Source organism: Anolis sagrei, chromosome 11 (genome assembly GCF_037176765.1).
Source record: "Anolis sagrei isolate rAnoSag1 chromosome 11, rAnoSag1.mat, whole genome shotgun sequence".
In the NCBI taxonomy this organism is placed as follows: Eukaryota; Metazoa; Chordata; class Lepidosauria; order Squamata; family Dactyloidae; genus Anolis; species Anolis sagrei.
This window is the reverse complement of record NC_090031.1, coordinates 16691717-16716689: the sequence shown is the minus strand read 5'-3', so window position 1 is coordinate 16716689 and position 24973 is coordinate 16691717. Positions and strand designations below refer to the sequence as shown.

The 24973-nt window shown below is 44.8% G+C and overlaps 1 protein-coding gene across 8 annotated transcripts in view; it reads right to left on the bottom strand.

The window, feature by feature from the left end:
* Window positions 1–24973, bottom strand: part of DNM1 (dynamin 1) — a 164058-nt gene that overhangs the window by 34878 nt on the left and 104207 nt on the right. For all 8 annotated transcript variants that reach the window (XM_060757179.2, XM_060757181.2, XM_060757183.2 and 5 more), the window contains 2 exons: window positions 6946–7055; window positions 5348–5459 (listed from right to left, as the gene is read on the bottom strand). In XM_060757179.2, coding sequence (XP_060613162.2) covers window positions 5348–5459; window positions 6946–7055 — 222 coding nt within the window. The remainder of the gene's footprint in view (window positions 1–5347; window positions 5460–6945; window positions 7056–24973) is intronic.

The window sequence follows — 24973 nt, the reverse complement described above, 5'->3', positions numbered from 1 at the left end:
TCTGCTCACCTAGCAATTTGAAAACAACAATGGAAGTAGATAAATAGGTACCATTTTGGCAGGGAAGTAGAAGGCAAAAAATCCAACCATGGGGGACAGGCTCCTCAGCACGGAAAATGAAGCAACAGCACTTCCCCATGGCTGAGCCAAACACAGCCGGATGCCGGAGATGAAAAGAGGGAAGGCTTGCCTCTGTTTATGTACTATCTGTCTTTGTCATTTGTGTAACGGCATTGAATGTTTGTCATATATGTACCCTATAATCACTCTGAGTCTCCTCGGGAAGATAGAGCAGAATATAAAGAAAGTATATTATTATTTATTAATTCTTGCCAGAGGACTTAGCAAAAGTCATCCATGATATTTTGGGACTAGAGGTCAGGTAATGTAATTGCATTCAGTTTATCTGCAGTTTCAGGTAACCATGGTCCAGCCAGAAACATATTCCCCAATAATAGGAGGGGTGTGTGTATCATATTGTAACTGCTATAACAGAAAAATATAAACCCATAATAATTACAGTGGAGGGAAAACTAGACCAGAGAAGGTACTTGTTCAGCCTGCCACTCAGGTGCTACTAGTTGTTTATGGAGCATTAAAGGCCCTAACCCAGGCATGGGCAAACTGGGGACCTGCTGACGTTTTGGACTTCAACCCCCACAGTTCCTAACAGCCACTGGACCCTTCCTTTTCCCTCTCAGCCGCTCAAGGGAGGGCCAAAATTGGACCATGCCTTTGTCCTCTTGGAACTGGACATGTCCGTCAATCAGGGGATCATCTGCATACCCACGTTGTGGGAGCTGAAGTCCAAAACACTTGGAGGGAGGGCTGAAATTGGTCCATGCCTTTGTCCTCTTGGAACTGGACACTTCAGTCAATCAAGGGGTCATCTGCATACCAATGTTGTGGGAGCTGAAGTCCAAAATTCCTGGGGGGGGGGCAAGTTGGACCATGCCTTTGTCCTCATGGAACCGGAAATGTCAATCAAGGGGTCATCTGCGTACCCACATTGTGGGAGCCGAAGCCCAAAACACCTGGAGGGAGGGCCGAAGTTGGCCCATGCCCTTGTCCTCTTGGAACTGGACACTTCAATCAAGGGGCCATCTACATATCAATGTTGTGGGAGCTGAAGTCCAAAATTCCTGGATGGAGGGCCCAAGTTGGACCATGCCTTTGTCCTCTTGGAACCAGAAATGTCAATCTAGGGATCATCTGCATACCCACATTGTGAGAGCTGAAACCCAAAACACGTGGAGGGCCAAAGTTGGCCCATGCCTTTGTCCTCTTGGAACTGGACACTTCAGTCAATCAAGGGATCATCTGCATACCCACGTTGTGGGAGTTGCAGTCCAAAACACTTGGAGGGAGGGCCGAAGTTGGCCCATGCCTTTGTTCTCTTGGAACTGGACACTTCAGTCAATCAAGGGATCATCTGCATACCCACGTTGTGGGAGTTGCAGTCCAAAACACTTGGAGGGAGGGCCGAAGTTGGCCCATGCCTTTGTTCTCTTGGAACTGGACACTTCAGTCAATCAAGGGATCATCTGCATACCCACGTTGTGGGAGTTGGAGTCCAAAACACGTGGAGGGAGGGCCAAAGTTGGCCCATGCCTTTGTCCTCTTGGAACTGGACACTTCAGTCAATCAAGGGATCATCTGCATACCCACGTTGTGGGAGTTGGAGTCCAAAACACTTGGAGGGAGGGCCGAAGTTGGCCCATGCCTTTGTTCTCTTGGAACTGGACATGTCAGTCAATCAAGTGATCACCTGCATACCCACGTTGCCCAAAATATCTGGAGGGAGGGCCCAAGTTGGCCCATGCCTTTGTCCTCTTGGAACTGGACATGTCAGTCAATCAAGGGATCATCTGCATACCCACGTTGTGGGAGCTGAAGTCCAAAACACCTGGAGGGAGGGCCCAAGTTGGCCCATGCCTTTGTCCTCTTGGAACTGGGCACTCCAGTCAATCAAGGGATCATCTGCATACCAACGTTGTGGGAGCTAAAGTCCAAGTTTGCCCATGCCTGCCCTAATGTCTCTGTTTCTGGTTCTTTCATCTTGTGACTAGTCCTGATTCCAAACAACGAGGTGATTTCAAACAGAGGGCTACGAAATATGACACCCTACAAGTGTCCTTCACAGAAGAAAGGAATTTAGTTTTTGGGTTTGTTTACCAGGTTTTTCTCCTACTTTCATTGCAAAAAGCTTGCACGCGTAACCCCAAAAGTCTTGGGAAAAGAACATTAAGAGATAGGAGAGTCAGAACAACTCAAAAAATGAGAAAGAAAAAGGCCAAATGGGGGAAAGATCAAGATGGAGGGGAAGAGTCATCTGGATGCAGCTCAAGAACTGAGCCATCTAATTCCGAAGAAGGCACATCGGGACGAAAAAAAGGGAAACCAAAGCAAGAACAGAAATAAATGAAGCAGATAACATGGTAGGAAGTGCAGAGAGGAAGGGAAAAGGAAGGCATGTCCCTTAAGACACGGAGACCAACGTATAAATAAATTCAAAAAGAAAAGGGGGGAAATAAAAGAGAAAAATGAGCAATTCAGAAAGAAGTGATGAGATTCCCACCACAGGGCGCAAAAGACAAGAGGGGCCGTCACTTACTTTGTCTTTGTCCTGAAGGGCCAGTTTGCGCACAAAAAGCAAAAAAGGGAAAACAAAAACAAGAAAAAAAAGGTGACAATTAAAAAAAATCCTCTGTATTTGACTTTGCAACATCAGCTGCAATTCAGTACCTAACACAGTTACGAAAACACGGGAAACCCTCCAAAACACCTGCGGGAAAGATTTCCTCACTGACCACTGCAAAAAGGGTCAAACTAAAAAAGAATACTAGATCAGTAAGTGCAGATTCCAAGAGGAAATTACTTACCAGGAGCACCAAATTTTCTTTGCCCACCTAGCTCTCAACCTATACAATGGACATTAGGGACTATAACTTTAAACAGGGACTGTTTATAAGAAATGACAAGGGATGAGGTCGGGAGCAATGGAGGAAAACACACAGAACGGATGGGGCAAAGCATAAAAAGGGGAGGAGAAGGGATATTTTCAACCAAGGTAGAAACAAAGTTTGCTACGGACCCAGAAAGGTTCCCTTGCCTCACCAACAGATGGCACTGTTGTCACTTAGAAGATCGATAGAAGGGAATGATCAAAAAAATTGTTCAAAACTCTTTTCGGATTTAGTAGCGCTCATGGTTTAATTCTGAATTTTTCAATTTTTTTTTAAACTTCCAAAACTTCTGAAACTTCCGAATTGATTCGTTAATGCAGACATGCATGCGCAGTAGGAAAAAAACAGTGATTCAAATTCGGATTCCGCCCCCACCACCATTACCACTTTTGGTTCAAAACTCCTTCAGAAGTCAAAACTCGTACGTTTTTTCCGACTTTCAGGCTCTTCCGAATGAACCTAACCAACTCTAATGAATAGGGAGGGATGGCCAAAGAGAGGGATGTTCAGAAGAGACTGTTGTCCTTGGGTACCTTCAAGTCATTTCCTAGAGTTTTATGGGACCGAGAGAGTGTGACTTGTCCAAGGTCACCCACTGGGTTTCCATTGCCAAGCTGGGAACTGAGCCCTGGCCTCCCAATAGTCCAGTGCTCGAATTGCCACACCGTGGTAGCTCTCATTGAGAAGGCACGATTGCTGTGCTATTGTTGCACGATGCTGTGCTATTCAGCCATGTTGGTACTGAATTACCAACTCTTTTCTTCTGACTGGTTCCTTTAAAAGGTACAGTTACAACATGGTTATGAGGCTGCGGTAGCGCAGCAGTTAAAACCGCTAGTTGCAGGAAAACTGCTGACCGGAAGCCGCAAGTCAGGGTGAGCTCCCGACTGTCAGCCCTAGCTTCTGCCAACCTAGCAGTTCCAAAGTATGAAATGCGAGTAGATCAATAGGTACTGCCTTGCTGGGAAGGTAAAAGGGTTCCTCATGCAGATATGCAGACATGCCAGCAACACAATCAAACATGTCTATGGACAACAGGCTCTTCGGCATGGAAAAATGGAGCAAGAGCACCTCCCCATGGCCAGAGTTGAGCATTGCCTCCAGACTCCGTAGATGGAAAAAAGGGGAAGGCCTTTATCTTTGTCTGTGTTTTATGTCTGTGTGTAAAAAAACACTGAATGTTTGCCTCATATGTGTATTGTAATCCGCTCTGGGTCCCTCCAGGGAGATAAAGTAGAATATTCATAATATGTATTATTATTATTATTATTATTGCTGGAAAAGCCCTAAGTCTACAAATAAATTATTATTATTATTATTATTATTATTATTGTTGTTATTGTTGTTGTTGTTATGCATATCGAACATGGATATTGGGATGAGGGAGAATGTCATTTGGTTTAATTGTGAATGTATCTCAATTAACCAATCGTATTTGAGATGGAAAGAACTCAAGATTTTGGAAGGAAAAATAGGGTGAAACCAAGGTCTTCCATCCCTGGTGGTGAACGGTTTGGGGATGAAAAAAAATTATAAGAACAAGTGATTTGATTTGTTTGGGAAGAGCAACTGAGAAAAAGTAATCTGTAATAAGAGGGGCAATTGGCGGCCTGGGAAAATTCAAGAACAGATTAAGATGAGCCTGCAAGTGATCATAGACGTGAGGTAACGTTCTCTAAAACACTGCCTCTTGATCCGTGAGTCCTGACCTCAAATGGGATTCGTCTAGTTGAGCTCAATGTTGGAACCAGGAAAACTCTGGCAACAGTAAAAGGTTTCTGAGCATCAGCCATGTACACAAATCTGTTAGCAACCATGTGTCATGATTACAGTGGACTCTGCAGAAAATGCTTCAGCTGTACTTCATAAAATGGGGGAACCAGCCTGTTCAGCAAGACTTACAAATGCTGATTTGTTATCAGTAAATGTTTCATTTTCTACCTAGTTTATATACCAAGCAAACTTTGGTCCTCCCTCCAGGTGTTTTGGAACTCAACTCCCACCATTCCTAACAGCCTCAGGTCCCTTCCTTTTACTCCTCAGCCACTTAAGCGTTCTATCTATGTGTCTATTGGGATATGAAGGTAGGCATCTTTTAGGTCTAACACTCTATCTAGCTTGAGCGGCTGAGGGGGAAAAGGAAAGGGTTGGAGGCTGTTAGGAATGTCACCTGGAGGGATGAAGCTTGCCCATGCCTGTGCTACAAGATCCCTTTCCCTACTGATCCAGACTCATATGGCTGTATCTTTGAACTTAACGGACCAGAGAAAGATGGCTGACTTTGGCAAGGCTGGCAGAGTTCTCACTAGCCTTAGTTCGGTGCGAGACGTTTTCACCTCCACCCACTTTTGACACTTAGGTCGCTGTCACGATGAACTCACCCCGACACGCTCTGGGTAGACTCCTGCACGCAAGAAGGAGGCCTTCCAGCTATCCACCTCCTCCTGGGTCTCGCAGGCCAGTTCCAGTTGCCGATAATCTTTGTAAACATTTCTGAAGGGAGAAAAGAGAGGGGGGAGGAAGAAGAAATAATATGAAATGGCCCTTTCAATCTGTCTCCGCAGTGAGGCAAAAGTAATATTATACTCCAAACATAACAGTCTTAAGGAGGGATACAGTTCAGGCTGGCAAAATAACCCCTGAAATATGGGGACAGCAAATAAAAGAATGCTTGATTTAAGCAATGTCACGAGCCTAGTTTTCGATAATGCTAGACATAGGGTGGGTTAAACCCTTGTGGGCTGTGGTGGGTTAAACTCTTGTGCTGCTGAACTGCTGACTTGAAAGTTGGCAGTTTGATTCCGTGGGACAAGGTGAGCTCCCGCTGTTAGCCCTAGCTCCTGCCAACCTAGCAGTTCAAAAACATGGAAATGTGTGTAGATAAATAGGTAAAGACAAAAGACGCTCAAAGCAGTCACGCCAGCCAGGTGAGCAGAAGGTGAGAGCATGGGCTCCTCAGGTTGGAAATGAAGAAGAATACCTCCCCTAGAGGCAGAGATGAGCCAGCCAGAAATGAAAGGAGAAGCCTTTGCCTTTGTCTGTGTATGTGTCTCATTATATTGTAACAAGGCATTGAACAGGTCCTTGTGGGTTTTTTCGGGCTATAGGGCCATGTTCTAGAGGCATTTCTCCTGACGTTTCGCCTGCATCTATGGCAAGCATCCTCAGAGGTAGTGAGGATGCTTGCCATAGATGCAGGCGAAACGTCAGGAGAAATGCCTCTAGAACATGGCCCTATAGCTCGAAAAAACCCACAAGGACCTAGTGATTCCAGCCATGAAAGCCTTCGACAATACAAGGCATTGAATGTTTGCCTGTATCTGTTTATATACTGTAATGCACTCTGAGTCCCCTCGGGGAGAAGGAAGGAATATAAATAAATAATAATAATAATTATTATTATTACTACTACTACTACTACTAGCCGTCCCCTGCCACGCGTTGCTGTTGCCCAGTCTTTGTATATGTGTTGTGTGTGTGTGTATATGCATATATGTGTGTATATATATTTGTGTATATGTGTATATATGTGTGGTTGTGTACATATGTGGTTTTGCACATACGTTGTAATGTATTTTTGTGTTTTTTTTATTTTAAAGTCTCTTCTGCTGTGTTTTTTAGTGTTTTTATGAGTGACGGTCACTCGTTGGCCTGATAAGTGTATTGTGTCCAAATTTGGTGTCAATTCGTTCAGTGTTTTTTGAGTTATGTTAATCCCACAAACAAACATTACATTTTTATTTATATAGATTAATACCTATCAGCCAGCCTCTTCTTTGACTGTCCCCAGGCCTGACCATCATCCCTTCCCTTTTTGCTGTAACACTGCTCAACCTCTGCTTTTACAGCTCCACACTGATCATCCTCTGTCCTTTGTTCCTTAACACCAAACTATCATCCTCTGTCCTTCCAGATCCTTCCAAAAACCGCTATTTTGCATTTGTTGAACCCTTCAGATTTCATAGATAACAGGTAGCACCTCTGCTCCGTGTTGAAGAGGGCAAAGATGTGCTTGCTGGACATGAAGCTCTTCTCAATGTCCCGCACCTTCAGGTTATCCACCGGCAGCATGTACTTCTTCTCCTTCTCCTGGAAGGCAGAAAGACCAATAGTTAGTTATCACATTCTAGCTCTGATATGTATATCAGAGTGAGATCCCATGCAGTCTTTACATTAAAGGGCAAAAGTGTCTTTCGTGGTGGACTTCCTGTGTGGTCTCAGGCCTCCCCTTGGCAAGGCAAATCCTTGATGTTCATCTTCATCCTATCACGACTACCTCCCCATGGCCAATGATTGAGCATTGCCTCCAGACACCAGAGATGGGAAGGGAAACCTTTGCCTTTGTTTGTGTATTGTATGTCATTGTTGTTCACTGTGTAAACAGTGGAAACTGTGTAAACAGTGGATGTGGCTCTTAATGAGACATGCCGCATTATCACAGGGTGTCTGCGCCCTACACCACTGGAGAAATTACACTGCTTAGCCGGTATTGCACCACCTGACATCCAGCGGGAAGTGGCAGCCAATAGTGAAAGGACCAAGGCAGAGACATCTCCAGCTCATCCCTTGCTTGGGTATCAGCCAGCATGTCAACGACTTAAATCAAGACATAGTTTTCTTAGATCTACAGAGACACTCGCTGGAACACCTCAGCAAGTGAGAGTTCAAAAGTGGCAGGCTCAAACCCAGCACCTCAATCCATGGGTGATACCAGATGAGAGACTCCCCCCTGGGCACACAGAGGACTGGGCGACTTGGAAGGCGCTGAACAGACTGCGCTCTGGCACCACGAGATGCAAAGCCAATCTTAAGAAATGGGGCCACAAAGTGGAATCCTCGACATGTGAGTGTGGAGAAGAGCAAACCACTGACCACCTGCTGCAATGCAACCTGAGCCCTGCCACATGCACAATGGAGGACCTTCTTGCGGCAACACCAGAGGCACTCCAAGTGGCCAGATACTGCTCAAAGGACATTTAATCAACTACCAAGTTTGCAAAATTTGTGGGGTTTTTTTATGTTTGTTTGTTTTGTTCTGTTAGAAATGTAATACAACGTTCTGGTTGCGGATGACACGATAAATAAATAACTGTGTAAAAGGCACTGAATGTTTGCCAATACATGTGTATACTGTAATCTGTTCTGAGTCCCCTCGGGGAGATACAGTGGAATATATATAAAGTGTATTATCTTATCAGGCCCCAGAAATGAACAGCCTTAGACCCAACCTAATATCCCGGGCCCTCTACAAATTGCACTAGCCTCGGCCCGGCCTTTTAAATTGCCTTGAACAGGCAGGATTAGTTTAAATATATATCTGCTATTGTTATTTTTTTATGCTTATATTGTCTTGCTAATTTTATGTTTATGTTGTTTACTTTGTATGTATTGATGATGTTACTTGGAAACCGCTCTGAGTCCCCTCGGGGAGATAGAGCAGTGTATAAATAAAGTTTTGTTGTTGTTGTTGCATTATTATCATCTATAGATAGTATGGCCAAACCTTGGTTTTAAAGACAGACGTGTCAGACTTGAAGCCCCATCTGCTTGAATGTAGGCTAATGAAGAACATCAATGCAGTATGGGAGCAATTATGGCCCCATGGCTAGGGATCCTGGGAGTTGTTATCTCAAACATCTGCCTGATCCCTGCACAAAGGGACTGTGTATGATGCGTTTGTGGACTTGCATTCTCAGCTCGAAAACTGGATTATTTTTTTTAATGGGGTTTGAGGCCTTGAGAAAGGCTCAGAGTTCACAAAAGCGGGATCCAGGATGTGGTCTATGTCTTACAATATGGGTAGATCAATAGGTACTGCCTTGGCGGGAAGGTAAGGAGCGCTCCATGTAGTCATGCTGGCCTCATGACCTAGGACGTGTCTACGGACAACGCAGGCTCTTCGGCTTGGAAATGAAGATGAACACCACACCCACAGCCGGAGATGAAAGGGGAAGCCTTTGCCTTTGTCTGTGTATTTGTTTCAAGGCACTGAATGTTTGCCTGTTTTTGGATATCCTGGAATCCGCCCTGAGTCCCCTCAGAGAGATAGGGTGGAATATAAATAAAGTGTTGTTGTTACTACTGCTGCTGCTGTTGTTTTTTTTACTAACACAAAAACACAGTATGTCACAGAGCCGGAGATGAGAGGGGAAGCCTTTGCCTTTGTCTGTGTATTTGTTTCAAGGCACTGAATGTTTGTCCGTTTTTGCATATGCTGGAATCTGCCCTGAGTCCCCTCAGAGAGATAGGGCGGAATATAAATAAAGTGTTGTTGTTACTGCTGCTTTTACTAACACAAAAACACAGTATGTCACAGAGCCGGAGATGAAAGGGGAAGCCTTTGCCTTTGCCTGTGTATTTGTTTCAAGGCACTGAATGTTTGCCCGTTTTTGCATATGCTGGAATCCGCCCTGAGTCCCCCCAGAGAGATAGGGTGGAATATAAATAAAGTGTTATTGTTACTGCTGCTGCTGCTGTTGTTATTTTAGTAACACAAAAACACAGTATGTCACAGAGCCGGAGATGAAAGGGGAAGCATTTGCCTTTTTCTGTGTATACAAATAAAATGTTGTTGTTACTGCTGCTGCTGCTGCTGTTGTTGTTATTTTACTAACACAAAAACACAGCATGTCACAGGAAATTATTATTATTATTACGATTACAATTACGATTACTATTATGATGATGATTATTATTATTACACCTTGCCCATCCCTCTTCCAATGTAAAGGCTGCATGGGGTATCATCTCACTCTGACATTAAGCTCTAAATTCAAGTCCACAAACCCATAAGATTTGCAACCCAAGCGAGATACTGGTAGGTTGCAGTGATTTAGAGGCGAAACCGTTATTCTAAAAGGAGGGGCAACCACTTCTGGCTCGGGCTGGCTCAAAAATGCGCCCCATACACAACTGTGGTTGTCTGGAATGTGCGTCACGCTGGCCCCGTTGGCTGGAAAATGAAGAAATTCAATCTCTTTCGGCAGGAAGGAGAGAGAATGGAAAAGCCAGGCAGGCCGAGAGGCACGGCGGTCCTCCTCACAGATCTCCAAACTAAACTCCAAACCACAACTGCAAAGGAATGAGTGTGTGCTGAAGGCAGCAGATGCTGATTTACGATGCCGAGATCGGGTAGAGGAAAAGAGGCGGCTGGTTCTTTTCCCCTGCTGCCATTTTGAAAAGAGTGGGATAAAGATCACAAACAATTACAGCCAGAGCCGATCTGAGAGTCCAAAAGAGCTCTGAATGCAGTGTTACTAGGATGAGGAATCCTATTGTGAGGCTGGCCTGCTCTTTGCCTCCGGAGTATACATTACATCAGGCATGGGCAAACTTCGGCCCTTCCTCCAGGTGTTTTGGACTTCAACTCCCACAATTCCTAACAGCCGGTAGGCTGTTAGGAATTGTGGGAGTTGAAGTCCAAAACACCTGGAGGGAGGGCCGAAGTTTGCCCATGCCTGCATTACATTGTGACTTTCCATTTGAATAGCAACTATGGTACAGATAACTCTGAGAATCCCTATACAGTGTTACGTTTCAGGACTACCCGCAAAAAGTGAAAATCCGCAAAGTAGGGACACTATATTTATTTATTATTTTTTTAGGATGGGTTTCAGGACAAAGATCAAAAGGAAGGAATGGGAGGAAAGGTTGCATAATAATAATAATAATAATAATAATAATAGGAGCCCCCGGTGGCATAGTGGGTTAAACCCCTGTGCCGGCAGGACTGAAGACTGACAGGTCGCAGGTTCGAATCCGGGGAGAGGAGGATGAGCTCCCTCTATCAGCTCCAGCTCCTCATGCGGGAATTGAAAGAAGCCTCCCACAAGGATGATAAAATCATCCAGGCGTCCCTTGGGCAACGTCCTTGCAGACAGCCAATTCTCTCACACCAGAAGCGACTTGCAGTTTCTCAGGTCGCTCTTGACACGAAATAATAATAATAATAATAATAATAATAATAAAAATTACAGTTTTCCCTCCCTTATCACGGGTGTTATGTTCTAGGACCACTCGCAAAAAGTGAAAATCCGCAAAGTAAGATAGATGCTTTTGAACTGTGGTGCTGGAGGAAAGTGCTGAGAGTGCCTTGGACTGCGAGAAGATCCAACCAGTCCATCCTCCAGGAAATAAAGCCCGGCTGCTCATTGGAGGGAAGGATACTAGAGACAAAATTGAAGTCCTTTGGCCACATCATGAGGAGACAGCAAAGCCTAGAGAAGACAATTATGCTGGGGAAAGTGGAAGGTAAAAGGAAGAGGGGTCGACCAAGGGCAAGATGGATGGATGGCATCCTTGAAGTGACTGGACTGACCTTGAAGGAGCTGGGGGTGGTGACGGCCGACAGGGCTGATCCATGAGGTCTGGCGTGGGCTGGTCCATGAGGTCACGAAGAATCGGAGACGACTGAACGAATGAACAACAAGGATGCTATATTTATTTTAATATTTATACATTATTTTAAGTCTTTATAAACCCTCCCCACACACTTATAGACTACATAACCCTCCTTGAACATGTTGTTCACGTAATCCTCGCCTCCGGCATAATCCGCAAACACTCTTATGTCCATAGCGTTTCTGAAATTTATCAAACCACCCCTTGCCGGGAGTGAATTTTCCTGATTTGGTGGGAGAACCAGTCAATGCACGAGATTGTTGTTTTACCAAGTACCGCAAAAACCCGCAAAAATACAGCGATAAATATTTTAATATTTATTGAAAAAAACGCGAAACAGCGAGTCCACAAAAAGTGAACCGCGAAGTAGCGAGGGATCACGGTAAATATGTCTCTCTCTGGCTATTCCCTCTATAGCAGTGGTTCTCAACCTGAGGGTCAGGACCCCTGGAGGGGTCGCGAGTGGGTGTCAGAGGGGTCGCCAAAGACCATCAGGAAGTTTTACCAAGTACCGCAAAAACCCGCGAAAATACAGCGATAAATATTTTACATTAATATTTATTGAAAAAAACACAAAACAGCGAGTCCGCAAAAAGAGAACCGCGAAGTAGCGAGGGATCACGGTAAATATGTCTCTCTCTGGCTATTCCCTCTATAGCAGTGGTTCTCAACCTGGAGGGGTCGCGAGGGGGTGTCAGAGGGGTCGCCAAAGACCATCAGGAAACACAGTATTTTCAATTGGTCATGGGGGTTCTGTGTGGGAAGTTTGGGCCAATTATATCGTTGGTGGGGTTCACAGTGCTCTTTGATTATAGGTGAATTATAAATCCTACCAACTACAACTCCCAAATGTCAAGGTATATTTTCCCCAAACTCCACCAGTGTTCACATTTCGGCATATTAAGTATTCATGCTAAGTTTGGTCCAGATCCATAATTGTTTGAGTCCACAGTGCTCCTTGGACGTAGGTGAACTACAACTCCCAAACTCAAGGTCAATACCTACCAAATCCTTCCAGTATTTTCTGTTGGTTAGGGGAGTTCTGTGTGCCAAGCCTGGTTCAATTCCATCGTTGGCAGAGTTCAGAATGCTCTTTCATTGTAGGTTCACTATAATATATCCCAGCAGCTACAACTCCCAAATGATACAATCAAACGGCCCCCCCAACCCCACAAGTATCCAAATTTGGGTGTATTGGGTATTTGTGCCAAATTTGGTCCAGTGAATGAAAATACATCCTGCATCTCAGATATTTACATTACAATTCATAACAGTAGCAAAATTACAGTTATGAAGTAGCAACGAAAATAATGTTATGTTTGGGGGTCACCACAACATGAGGAACTGTATTAAGGGGTTGCGGCATTAGGAAGGTTGAGAGCCACTGCTCTATAGCAAAGAGGATCCTTTCAGAAGTGCTGACTTCTCAGTATGGGGAACTGGATAGAAACGGAGCTCCGAATAAGAAAACTCCCAAAACAAATGCTTTACCAAATGAGTGACTAATAGCAGCCCCAGTTTCGCGGGTGGGGCTGTTCGGCTTTTGCTGCTGGGATGCCTCGTGATGAAGAACCCTGCAAACTCCTTCCCCGAGTCAAACAGCTTCCAGATGGCAAAAGCTTTGCTGCTCTTTCTGTTCTCCGTCAGATTTTTTTCTATGAGCCGTCTCAAAAGCCAGCTCCAAAACCCAGGACAGAATAAACTCCTCGCCTCTCTTTGAGTTTCCTTTCTCCCTCGCTCTACTGAATCCTAAAACGTTTTGCTTAGAACTAAATCTAGTGGATTTGGACGGAAAGCGTTTCCCTGTAATTGGGTTTTGACCCTCAAGCTCACCTATGATGTCAGCCAACGAAGGAAATGGTGAAGAGCAGATCCAGAAGATTAAAAAAACCACATTTAATAGAAACCATCTCATTCCTTGCCAAATCTTTTGCTTCTTTCCCACATTTCATGAGCATTATGCAGCACTGATTGCAAAATGTGGAACAGAGCCTTGTAAATAAGACACACACACACACACACTTAGTTGCTCTGAGTCCCCTCGGAGAGATAGGGCAGGATACAAGTAAATTATTATTATTATTATTATTATTATTATTATTATTATTATTATTTGAAACACAACAAAATGAGTTCACAGTAGGCAAGATCACTCTGCTGGCTGTTGTATTGGATCACACGTCGGACACTTCCCAAGTGTCTCGGACTATGTGATGTATCGGCAAATAATGCATGCAGATCCCAGTAAGGTGGCTTTCTGCAGCTGGCAGATGGTAATTTTGTCAGAGAGAGACTCCCAGGTATTTGGGTGTGCTGCAAAGGCTCCAGTAGGAATCCTTCCCAGGTCAGAAAGCTGCATTGGAAGACCACATCAGCTCTAGTTTCTGATGCAGAACATATGCCATCTAGTCATCGCCATCCGCTCGCCCAGAGAAAACCAAATTTCATAGAATCATTGAGTTGGAAGAGACCTCATGGGCCATCCAGTCGAACCTCATTCTGCCAAGAGGCAGGAAAATTGCTGCTTGGGACCTGTTGCTGTTGTTTGGGGCCTCTTAAGTGTGTGCCAGGCCCCGGTTTGCCCATTTAGTGCCTTTTAGAAGTAGTTCAGGGCCTCTTAAGTGTATGCCAGGGGTCATTTTGCCCATTTAGCGCCTATCAGAAGTTTTTTGGAGCCTCCTTAGTGTATGCCAGGGGTCATTTTGCCCATTTAGTGCCTTTTAGAAGTTGTTTGGGGCCTCTTAATTGTGTGCCAGGCCCCGGTTTGCCCATTTAGTGCCTTTTAGAAGTAGTTCAGGGACTCCTTAGTGTATGCCAGGGGTCATTTTGCCCATTTAGTGCCTTTCAGAAGTTTTTTGGGGCCTCTTAAGTGTGTGCCAGGACTTGGTTTGCCCATTTAGTGCCTTTTAGAAGTAGTTCAGGGCCTCCTTAGTGTATGCCAAGGGTCATTTTGCCCATTTGGCTCCTTTCAGAAGTTTTTGGGGTCTCCTTAGTGTATGCCGGGGTCATTTTGCCCATTTAGTACCTTTAAGAAGTTTTTTGGGGCCTCTTAAGTGTGTGCCAGGCCTTGGTTTGCCCATTTAGTGCCTTTTAGAAGTAGTTTAGGGACTCCTTAGTGTATGCCAGGGGTCATTTTGCCCATTTAGTGCCTTTTAGAAGTTGTTTGGGGCCTCTTAAGTGTGTGCAAGGCCACGGTTTGCCCATTTAGTGCCTTTTAGAAGTTGTTTGGGGCCTCTTAAGTGTGTGCAAGGCCACGATTTGCCCATTTAGTGCCTTTTAGAAGTTGTTTAGTGCCTCTTAAGTGTGTGCCAGGCCCTGGTTTGCCCATTTAGGGACTTTTATAAGTTGTTTTGTACCTCTTCAAAACACCTCCAACAGATAGCCATGCAGCCTCTGTTTAAAAGCCTCCAAAGAAGGAGCCTCCACCACACTCCGGGGCAGAGAGTTCCACTGCTGAACAGCTTTCACCTCGGCACTATAAGAGGGGTTCACGAGAGCAGTCGCTCTCGTTGAGATGGTGTAGTAACAGTGAGGTCATGGACTATAATTTAGTTCTTGGTGGTCCACAGACCACAGGTTGGGAACCACTGCAACCACATTGCAGCAACTTGAGATGCAGATACCAGGATGTGAAGTTAAAACGCAAACTAGGACATTTGACACATAAGATGCCAGATGCGATGAGGAAGCTAGATCTGAATGGGGCTTGGTGGGCAAAATGCCCTCGGTAGGATGGGAAGGATCTCTCTCAAGGCTGCGCATACGGAGGAGCCCTTTCCTCCCTCCGCTCCCCCCTCCGAACCCCTCATTCCAGCCTTTCCATCTTCTCCGCTTTCAGCCCAGCCTGTTTTATATCAAGGCTCTGACTTCATTTCCTGAAGGCAGAGACAGGAAAGTGTGTAACGAGCTGCTGAGGGCCGAAGCCTTCAAAGTGCTGGCTGCGAGCCCCCGGCCCATGTGTTAGCAATCAAGGCTTGCAAAGTGTGCGGTGGCTGAAAGGTCCCCCTGGCAGCCGTGGCAGCCCAGCCCCAAGGAGAAGGACGGGCGGGCAGGCGAGCGGGCGGGCAGGGGAGCAGGGGCCCAGCAGTCTCAAGAAGGCAGGGGCCGGCTGTCCCATCCCCAGCTCCGGACGCAAAGGGCGCCTGCATGCGCACCCCTCGCACATTCTTGGCCATGCCTCCATTAGTCCGAGACTCGAGGGGAGATCATGGAAAGGGAAAGCTCAGTTGCTAGGATCTGTTTTACAGGACACAACAAAGATGTCCTTTTGTATGACTTGTGGCAAAGGGAGCGCCAGAATGTGATTAAAAGGTAAAGGTTTTCCCTTGACATTAAGTCCAGTCATGTCTGACTCTGGGGTGTGGTGCTCATATCCATTTCTAAGCCAAAGAGCCGGCGTTGTCCGTAAACATCTCCAAGGTCATGTGGCCAGCATGACTGCATGGAACACCGTTACCTTCCCGCTAGAGCGGTACCTATTGATCTACTCACACCAAGGAGGTGACATCTTCAGCTCACCCCCTGTTTGGGAATCAGCAAGCACGTCAATGACTTAAATCTAGAAATAGTTTTCTAAGATTTACAGAGACACTTGCTGGAACACCTCAGCAAGCGAAAGTCCAAAAGTGGCAGGCTCAAACCCAGAACCTCAATCAATGGCTGATACCAAATGAGAGACTCCCCTCTGGGCACACAGAAAACTGGGCGACTTGGAAGGCGCTGAACAGACTGCGCTCTGGCACCACGAGATGCAGAGCCAACCTTAAGAAATAGGGCTACAAAGTGGAATCCACGACATGCGAGTGTAGAGAAGAGCAAATCACAGACCACCGACTACAATGCAACCTGAGCCCTGCTACATGCACAATGGAGGACCTTCTTATAATAACACCAGAGGCACTCCAATGGCCAGCTACTGGTCAAAGGACATTTAATCAACTACCAAGCTTGCAAACTTTGTGCTTTGTTTGTTTGTTTAAAATGCAATATAACTGTTACCAAACCATTGCTCCTGACACGATGAATAAATAAATATTCACATTTGCATGTTTTCGAACTGCTAGGTTGGCAGAAGCTGGGGCTGACAGTGAAAGCTCACGCAGCTCCCCGGAATAGAACCTGCGACCTTTCAGTCAACAAGCTCAGCAGCTCAGCGCTTTAACCCACTGCGTCACTGGGTTTGCAAGGTTTAAAATGGAAGGGAAGGGTTCAAGTGAGGCAGTGCCAATACACATCCCACCGCTAACCGTTCCAAGCACTAAAAATGTTATCTTAAATTTGATGACTAAAAATTACAATATTCATACACATACAGTGTTCCCTCGCTACTTTGCGGTTCGCTTTTTGTGGACTCGCCGTTTCGCGGGGTTTTGCCTCCTGACAATGATGGAGTGTGGAAGGGGGTTTCCACACGGGAGAGAGGCAGCCAATCATAAAAAGAGAGAGAGAGAGAGGAGATACAAAGCAGTATGTAAATCACAGCCTTATAGCCCCTTCCTTATACCTCGCTTCTGCCTCGCCCTTGGACTGTGATATATATATAGCATCCCTACTTTGTGGATTTTCACTTTTCGCAGGTGGTACTGGAATGTAACACCCGCGATAAGTGAGGGAACACTATATATGTTAAATAATGCCGTAAAGGTGCTTTTAGTGCTTTCATCTAAGCAAAGTATTGCTCATTTCTCCAATGTTGTTGTATTTGTTTATTCGTTCAGTTGCTTCTGACTCTTTGTGACCTCCTGGACCATCCCTGTCGGCTGTGGGCACCCCCATCTCCTTCAAGGTAAAGCCAGTCCCTTCAAGGATACCATCCATCCGTCTTGCCCTCTTTCCTTCCCTTTTCCCCAGCATCATTCTCTTCTCCAAGCTTTCCTGTCTTCTCATCACATGGCCAAAGGACTTCATCTTTATTTACAGTATTGATATTCCATCTGTCTCACCCCGCAGGGGACACAGGGCGGATTCCAATGAACATATACATGGCAAACATTCAATGCCATTTAGACATACAACATCTATCATGTTTTATTATAGTGTTATGATTTTATTGATGTTGACGTTTTATATTGTAATTGTGTTCTTGGTGGCATTGAATTTTGCCTTGTAAACCGCCTTGAGTCGCCGGAAGGCTGAGAGGGGCGGTATACAAATATACTAAATAAATAAATAAACAACTATAAACAGACACAGAGGCAATTTAACATTCCAGTTTTTTCCAGCTTCATGGGGGTATGCTTGATTGCAGTCATCGGGGAAGCTACCGCTTCACCATCCACTTGTAGAATCATAGAATCAAAGAGTTGGAAGAGACCTCATGGGCCATCCAGTCCAACCCCCTGCCAAGAAGCAGGAATATTGCATTCAAATCACCCCTGACAGATGGCCATCCAGCCTCTGTTTAAAAGCTTCCAAAGAAGGAGCATCCACCACACTCCAGGGCAGAGAGTTCCACTGCTGAACGGCTCTCACAGTCAGGAAGTTATTCCTCATGTTCAGATGGAATTTCCTCTCTTGTAGTTTGAAGGCATTGTTCCACGTCCGAGTCTCCAGGGAAGCAGAAAACAAGCTTACTCCCTCCTCCCTGTGGCTTCCTCTCACATATTTATACATGGCTATCATATCTCCTCTCAGCCTTCTCTTCTTCAGGCTAAACATGCCCAGCTCCTTAAGCCGCTCCTCATAGGGCTTGTTCTCCAGACCTTTTATCATTTTAGTCGCTCTCCTCTGGACACATTCCAGCTTGTCAACATCTCTCTTGAATTGTGGTGCCCAGAATTGGACACAATATTCCAGGTGTGGTCTAACCAAAACAGAATAGAGGGGTAGCATTACTTCCTTAGATCTAGACACTAGGCTCCTATTGATGCAGGCCAAAATCCCATTGGCTTTTTTTGCCGCCACATCACATTGTTGACTCATGTTTAACTTGTTGTCCACGAGGACTCCAAGATCTTTTTCACACGTACTGCTCTCAAGCCAGGCATTGTCCCCCAATATGTATCTTTGCATTTCGTTTTTTCTGCCAAAGTGGAGTATCTTACATTTGTCACTGTTGAACTTCATTTTGTTAGTTTTGGCTATCCCTCCCAATTTGGTGTCGTCTGCAAACTTGATGATCCTGCCTTCTAGCCCTTCATCTAAGTCATTAATAAAGATGTTGAGCAGGACCGGGCCCAGGACGGAACCCTGCTTGTGGCACTCCACTTGTCACTCCTTTCCAGGATGAAGAGGAAGCATTGGTGAGCACCCTCTGGGTTCGTCCATTTAACCAATTACAGATCCACCTCACCGTAGTTTTGCCTAGCCCACATTGGACTAGTTTCCTTGCCAGAAGGTCATGGGGACCTTGTCGAAGGCCTTACTGACACTGAGTCCTTTGATGGAGTACTTTGTCATTCTTCTGCATACTGCTGGAAGGTTTTAGGGCATCATAAATTAGTTAAATTAGCCTCCCCGCATAAAGTGAAACCTAAATTTCCTACTTGACAGATGCAACTGTCTTTCGGGCTGCATAGGACAATAGCAAGCTATACTATTAATGGTCGGGAGCTCACTCCAACCCGAGCTGGCTTCGAACTCATGACCTCTTGGTCAGTAGTGATTTAATCTGTGCCACGGCCCGGTCTTTGCCTTTCATATACTTCCTTCCAGTGAGCAGCTGGGGATTATTTCCTGGAGGATGGACTGTTTGGATCTTCTCGCGGTCCAAGGCACTCTCAGAATTTTCCTCCAACACCACAGTTCCAAAGTGTCTCTCTTCCTTCCCTCAGACTTCCTTATGGTCCATCCATAGGTTACTACGGGGAATACCATTGCTTAAACTATGTGGACCTTCATCGCCAGTGTGATGTCTCTACTCTTGTTAGGAATGGTGGGAGTTGAAGTCCAAAATGCCTGCAGGGCCCAAAATTGCCTGTGCCTGTGCTAGTTGCACCCCACACATCTGTACCAGAAGTCCCGAATCATGAAGAAGATTTCGGAAAGGCAATAGGACGCAATGGGTCCTTGCTTTTGTTGAACTTGGGCGAAGCGGAGGTTTCTGAACCTCCCCTTCTCCGCTCCCCTTCGGGTGCTTTTGCATATTGGACATAAAGCCCTCTTTATCCCTGCGGCACCAGAGAGGAAACAGAACACATGGCCCAAGGAACATCTGGAATCGCTACACAGGAGCCATGCGCGCACACCAGGGAGGAAAAAAAGAGGGACATTCCTCGGTTTTCCATCCAAGGTATGGAGCCTTCGACGCCCCCCCATCTCCCTCCCCAAGTGCAACCTTATCCACCAGACAGCTCAGTTCCTGTCGAACTCTGACCTTCTCAGCAGCTGGCAGGCTCCTCCTTCAAGTCTAGTTAGTTTTGCACTGCCACGTCAATTGAGGCAGAAGTGGGAAAGGGAAGCAAGAGGGAGGGAGGGATGGAGGGCGGGAGGCCCACGGAGGAGTGCCAGATGCTGGGTGGGGTGGGGTGAGGTGGGGTGGGGGAAGCCACAAAGGAGGGGGAGCCCAACCAGGCTGGTGGTAGCCAGAGGCTAACTGCAAAGGCAAGTGGCCAACGTGGGGCGAAAGACCCTTGTGGTGGGCTCCAGAACGAGTGCCAGGCTCCCCCAACCTGCCAAGCGGAGTGGCATCCTCAGGGAAGGAGCAACCATGAATGGAGAGGGGGAAAAACCCCACAACTACCTCCCGGTTGCGTAGAAATCTTGCCTGGTGAATGGCTTTGGGCCCAAGCGGTTCTCAACCAATTTTCTTGGGTCTGAGGAACCTCTACTGCGTTGGGACCTCTTCCAAGGGATTCGCTTTTGTGCTGATTCACTCCGTTAATGTTATTTGTCTTCCTCTCCACTAAGGAACCCACGACATGATGGCTGAAGGAAAACAAGAGGATCGGATCGGCATCCTGGTGAAGAATGGTGGATGGTCCACTGGGGATGCGGGAGGGTAGGCTTCTCCCTGGACGGCGGATGAAGTAAGATGCTTCCTCCTACAGGACGGCTTGCGGGCTCCTTCCTTGTTGCCGTTTCTTCCTCGTTCTCTCTCTCCCTCATCCCACAAACTAACAAACGGTCAGTCTAGACTAGAGGCAAGGATGGGGGGATGAGAGAAAGCGCACCACCGCTCGCTCGCTCACTGGATTTGGTCGACACAGAGCCTCCACTCCGTCTGCCCAGTGTTCGGACTACCTGTTCAGGACTACGAGATTGTACAGTAGTCTGCACATTGGTTAGGCTGTGCTGGGATATACCGCAAACACAGTTGGCACTGCGCAGAGGTAGAAGGAAAAGGCACCACGTAAACCTAACCTCACCTCTCCTCCACACCCATCTCCTTCCCCTTTCTGACCTGCACCTTTGAATGCTCACATTGCCTTCCGCTTTCTTCTCTCTCCACTCACTCTCTCCCTGTCCTGCTATGTTTTCTATCAGTTGTGCGGGTCTGAATCTGAGGAGTGATTTGCACGATTCTGGGATTTGCAAATCTGGGTCTGTTGCCTGCTGGCTTGTATCAGCAACACATATTGGCTTCCGAGGAGCTGCGACATGCAAAAAGTGCAATGTTGATTTTGAAAACGTTTGTTGTTTTACACGTGGGTCAAAAGGCTTGAAGCTTGGGAACTTTCGAAAGTCCTTAAATATTAGTCTGAGCCACCCGAGTCTCTTCGGGGAGATGGTGGAGGGAGACAAATAAAGCTCTATTATTATTATTATTATTATTATTATTTTGCTGACACAAAAACACAGTCTGTCACAGCAAACGAGATTTATATGCTGGATTTCGTATCACAAAATCACAAGTCGAAGACTTCCCAAGCGTCTAGGACTGTGTGATTTATTATTATTATTATTATTATTATTATTATTATTATTATTTTGCTGACACAAAAACACAGTCTGTCACAGCAAATGAGATTTATATGCTGGATTTCGTATCACAAAATCACAAGTCGAGCACTTCTCAAGCATCTAGGACTGTGTGATGTATTATTATTATTATTATTATTATTATTATTTTATTGACACAAAAACACAGTCTGTCACAGCAAACAAGATTTATATGCTGGATTTCGTATCACAAAATCACAAGTCGAAGACTTCCCAAGCATCTAGGACTGTGTGATATATTATTATTATTATTATTATTATTATTAATAATAATAATAATATTTTGCTGACACAAAAACACTCTGTCACAGCAAATGAGATCTAGATGCTGGATTTTGTATCACAAAATCGCAAGTTGAAGACTTCTCAAGTGTCTCGGACTGTGTGATGTATTATTATTATTATTATTATTATTATTATTTTACTAACACAAAAACACAGCATGTCACAGCAAATGAGATTTATATGCTGGATTTCGTATCACAAAATCACAAGTCAAACACTTCTCAAGAGTCTAGGACTGTGTGATTTATTATTATTATTATTATTATTATTATTATTATTATTTTACTGACACAAAAACACAGTATGTCACAGCAAATGAGATTTATATGCTGGATTTCGTATCGCAAAATCGCAAGTCGAAGACTTCCCAAGCGAGATTTATATGCTGGATTTTGCATCACAAAATCACAAGGGTCTAGGACTGTGTGATTTTTTAAAATTATTATTATTATTATTATTATTATTATTATTATTTAATTAAAGACAGGGTGAAAGCCAACAGGTGAGTAAAAGGGGAAACAGAGCAAAAGTGAGGAAAGTGAATGCAGAAAATAGAAATTCTGTAAGAAAAGTGGAGCGGAGATGTTGGAAAACCGGACAAATGCCAGTTGCAGTTATTTTGGTCAAAAAGTAATGCCTCCATGGCTCTAACTTTTCTTTCTTTCCCAGCTACTGAACTACCTATGCATGATATGATAAAAGGAACCTTACACTACTGATAAGAGTATTTTCTATTTCTGATTGACTGATTAGAACCATGAATCTGAAACTCAAAGAAAGAGTCGTCACTGAATTTCTGGACGAAGAAGGTTGGCACTTCAGGAAATCCATCGTCGCTTGAAGAATGTTTATGATTTGATCTGCTTGGACCTCTGAAAGACAACCAACGTGGTCTCAGATTCAATGACTTGAATGACGTTCAAACCCCTTTGAAATCACGGCTCACGAAGAAAAACCCTGATTTTTTTCCAAAAAGGTTTTGACGCCTGAGTTAGCCGATGGCGCAAATGTGTCCAAATTGATGGTGACTATGTTGCACGGTAGTTTTGTGCAGAGGGCTGTTCAGGCTGGGATCTGGAGCAATTCCTGCTGTTCTAGGTTCATTCTTAATGTTTTTATGACGCAGGAGGCAGAACTTTTTGACCTATCCTCAATATATGGCCTTTGAGACAGGAAACAACATCTTGCTCGGAACTGTAGAGATTAACTATTGATCGCAGATAAGCTTTTGTCAGCTTCGGCTTCTTCCCTAGATTCCTGGAGTTTTGTGAATGGTCGGTCAAAGGGGCCATTGCTCTGTATCAAAGCCCAGGATGCAATGAATCACTATGGGGGCATGCCATTTTAAAAACTTTCCTGTATGTTTTTTAGGATGGGTTTCAGGACAAAGATCAAAAGGAAAGAATGGGAGGAAAGGTTGCTTAATAATAATAATAATAATAATAATAATAATAATAATAATAATAATAATAATACAGTGTTCCCTCACTTATCATGGGTGTTACGTTCCGGGACCACCCGCGAAAAGTGAAAATCCGTGAAGTAGGGATGCTATATTTATTTTAATATTTATACATTACTGTAGTAGTTATACAGTATTTAAAGTCTTAATAAACCCTCCCCACACACTTATACACTTATACCACACACTTATTCTGGAGAAGACAATTATGCTGGGGAAGGTGGAAGGTAAAAGGAAGAGGGGCCGACCAAGGGCAAGATGGATGGATGGCATCCTTGAAGTGACTGGACTGACCTTGAAGGAGCTGGGGGTGGTGACGGCCGACAGGGAGCTCTGGCGTGAGCTGGTCCATGAGGTCACGAAGAGTTGGAGACGACTGAACGAATGAACAACAAACACACTTATACACTACATATCCCTCCTTGAATGTGTTGTTCATGTAATCCTCGGCTCCGGCTTTATCCACAGAGGTAGCCTCTCCATACAGACAAATGTCCTTAAGTCCATATTGGAAAACCACAAAATAGCGAGTCCGCAAAAAGTGAACTGCGAAGTAGCAAGGGACCACAGTATAATAATAATTTTACATAATACGAGGATTTAAAGATCGAATAAGTGATCTTGTTTGCTACGGACTTATCTTGTTGTGTTTCAAATAATAATAATAATAATAATAATAATAATAATAATAATAATAAATATTATAATGATAATTTTACAAAATACGAGGATTTAAAGATTGAACTGCAAAGACTCTGGCACAAGCCAGTCAAGGTGGTACCAGTGGTGATCGGCACACTGGGTGCAGTGCCTAAAGACCTTGGCCTGCACTTAAACACAATTGATGCTGACAAAGTTACCATCTGTCAGCTGCAAAGGGCCACCTGACTTGGATCTACATGCATTATTCGCTGATACATCACATAGTCCTAGACACTTGGGAAGGGTCCGACGTGTGATACAATACAACAACAGCCAGCAGAGTGATCTTGCTAACTGTGGACTCATCTTGATGTGTTTCAAATAATAATAATAATAATAATAATAATAATAATAAATATTATTATGATAATTTTACACAATGAAAGTATTTAAAGATCGAACTGCAATGATTCTGGCACAAGCCAGTCAAGGTGATCACAGTGGTGATCGGCACACTGGGTGCAGTGCCTAAAGACTTTGGCCTGCACTTAAACACAATCGGCACTGACAAAATTACCACCTGTCAGCTGCAAAAGGCCACCTGACTCGGATCTGCATGCATTATTCGCTGATACATCACATAGTCCTAGACACTTGGGAAGTGTCCGAAGTGTGAATCAATACAACAACAGCCAGCAGAGTGATCTTGTTTGCTGTGGACTCCTCTTGTTGTGTTTCAAATAATAATAATAATAATAATAATAATAATAATAATAAATTAAAAATAATAATAAAGCTGAGACGATATGAGGATTTAAAGATCGAACTACTAAGACTCTGGCACAAGCCAGTCAAGGGGGTCCCAGTGGTGATCGGGACACTGGGTGCAGTGCCTAAAGACCTTGGCCAGCACTTAAACACAATCGGCGCTGACAAAATTACCACCTGTCAGCTGCAGAAGGCACCCTACTCGGATCTGCACACAAGAGAGATCTTGTTTGCTGTGGACTCATCTTGTTGTGTTTCAAATAATAATAATGACAACGCTTTATTTGTAGCCTGCCCTATCTTCCTGAGGGGACTGTTCTGCCGTGCTATTGTCTTCCTTATAGCTAGTTCTGTCCTGATATCAGATCAAGTTTGGTCAACAAAAGGGCTGCAGACAAAGCAACGAACTGCGAGTTCTTCCAAACGGGCTTGGAAGCGGAATCACACACTTCCAGGCAGAGCGGTTTCAAAGTGGCCGTAAACAAGGGCTTATGTCAGGCCTCTGTCAGGTCTTCCATTTGTGATATATCGTCATGCATTTAGACTCCCTCTGTCTAGTCTTGGAAAACTG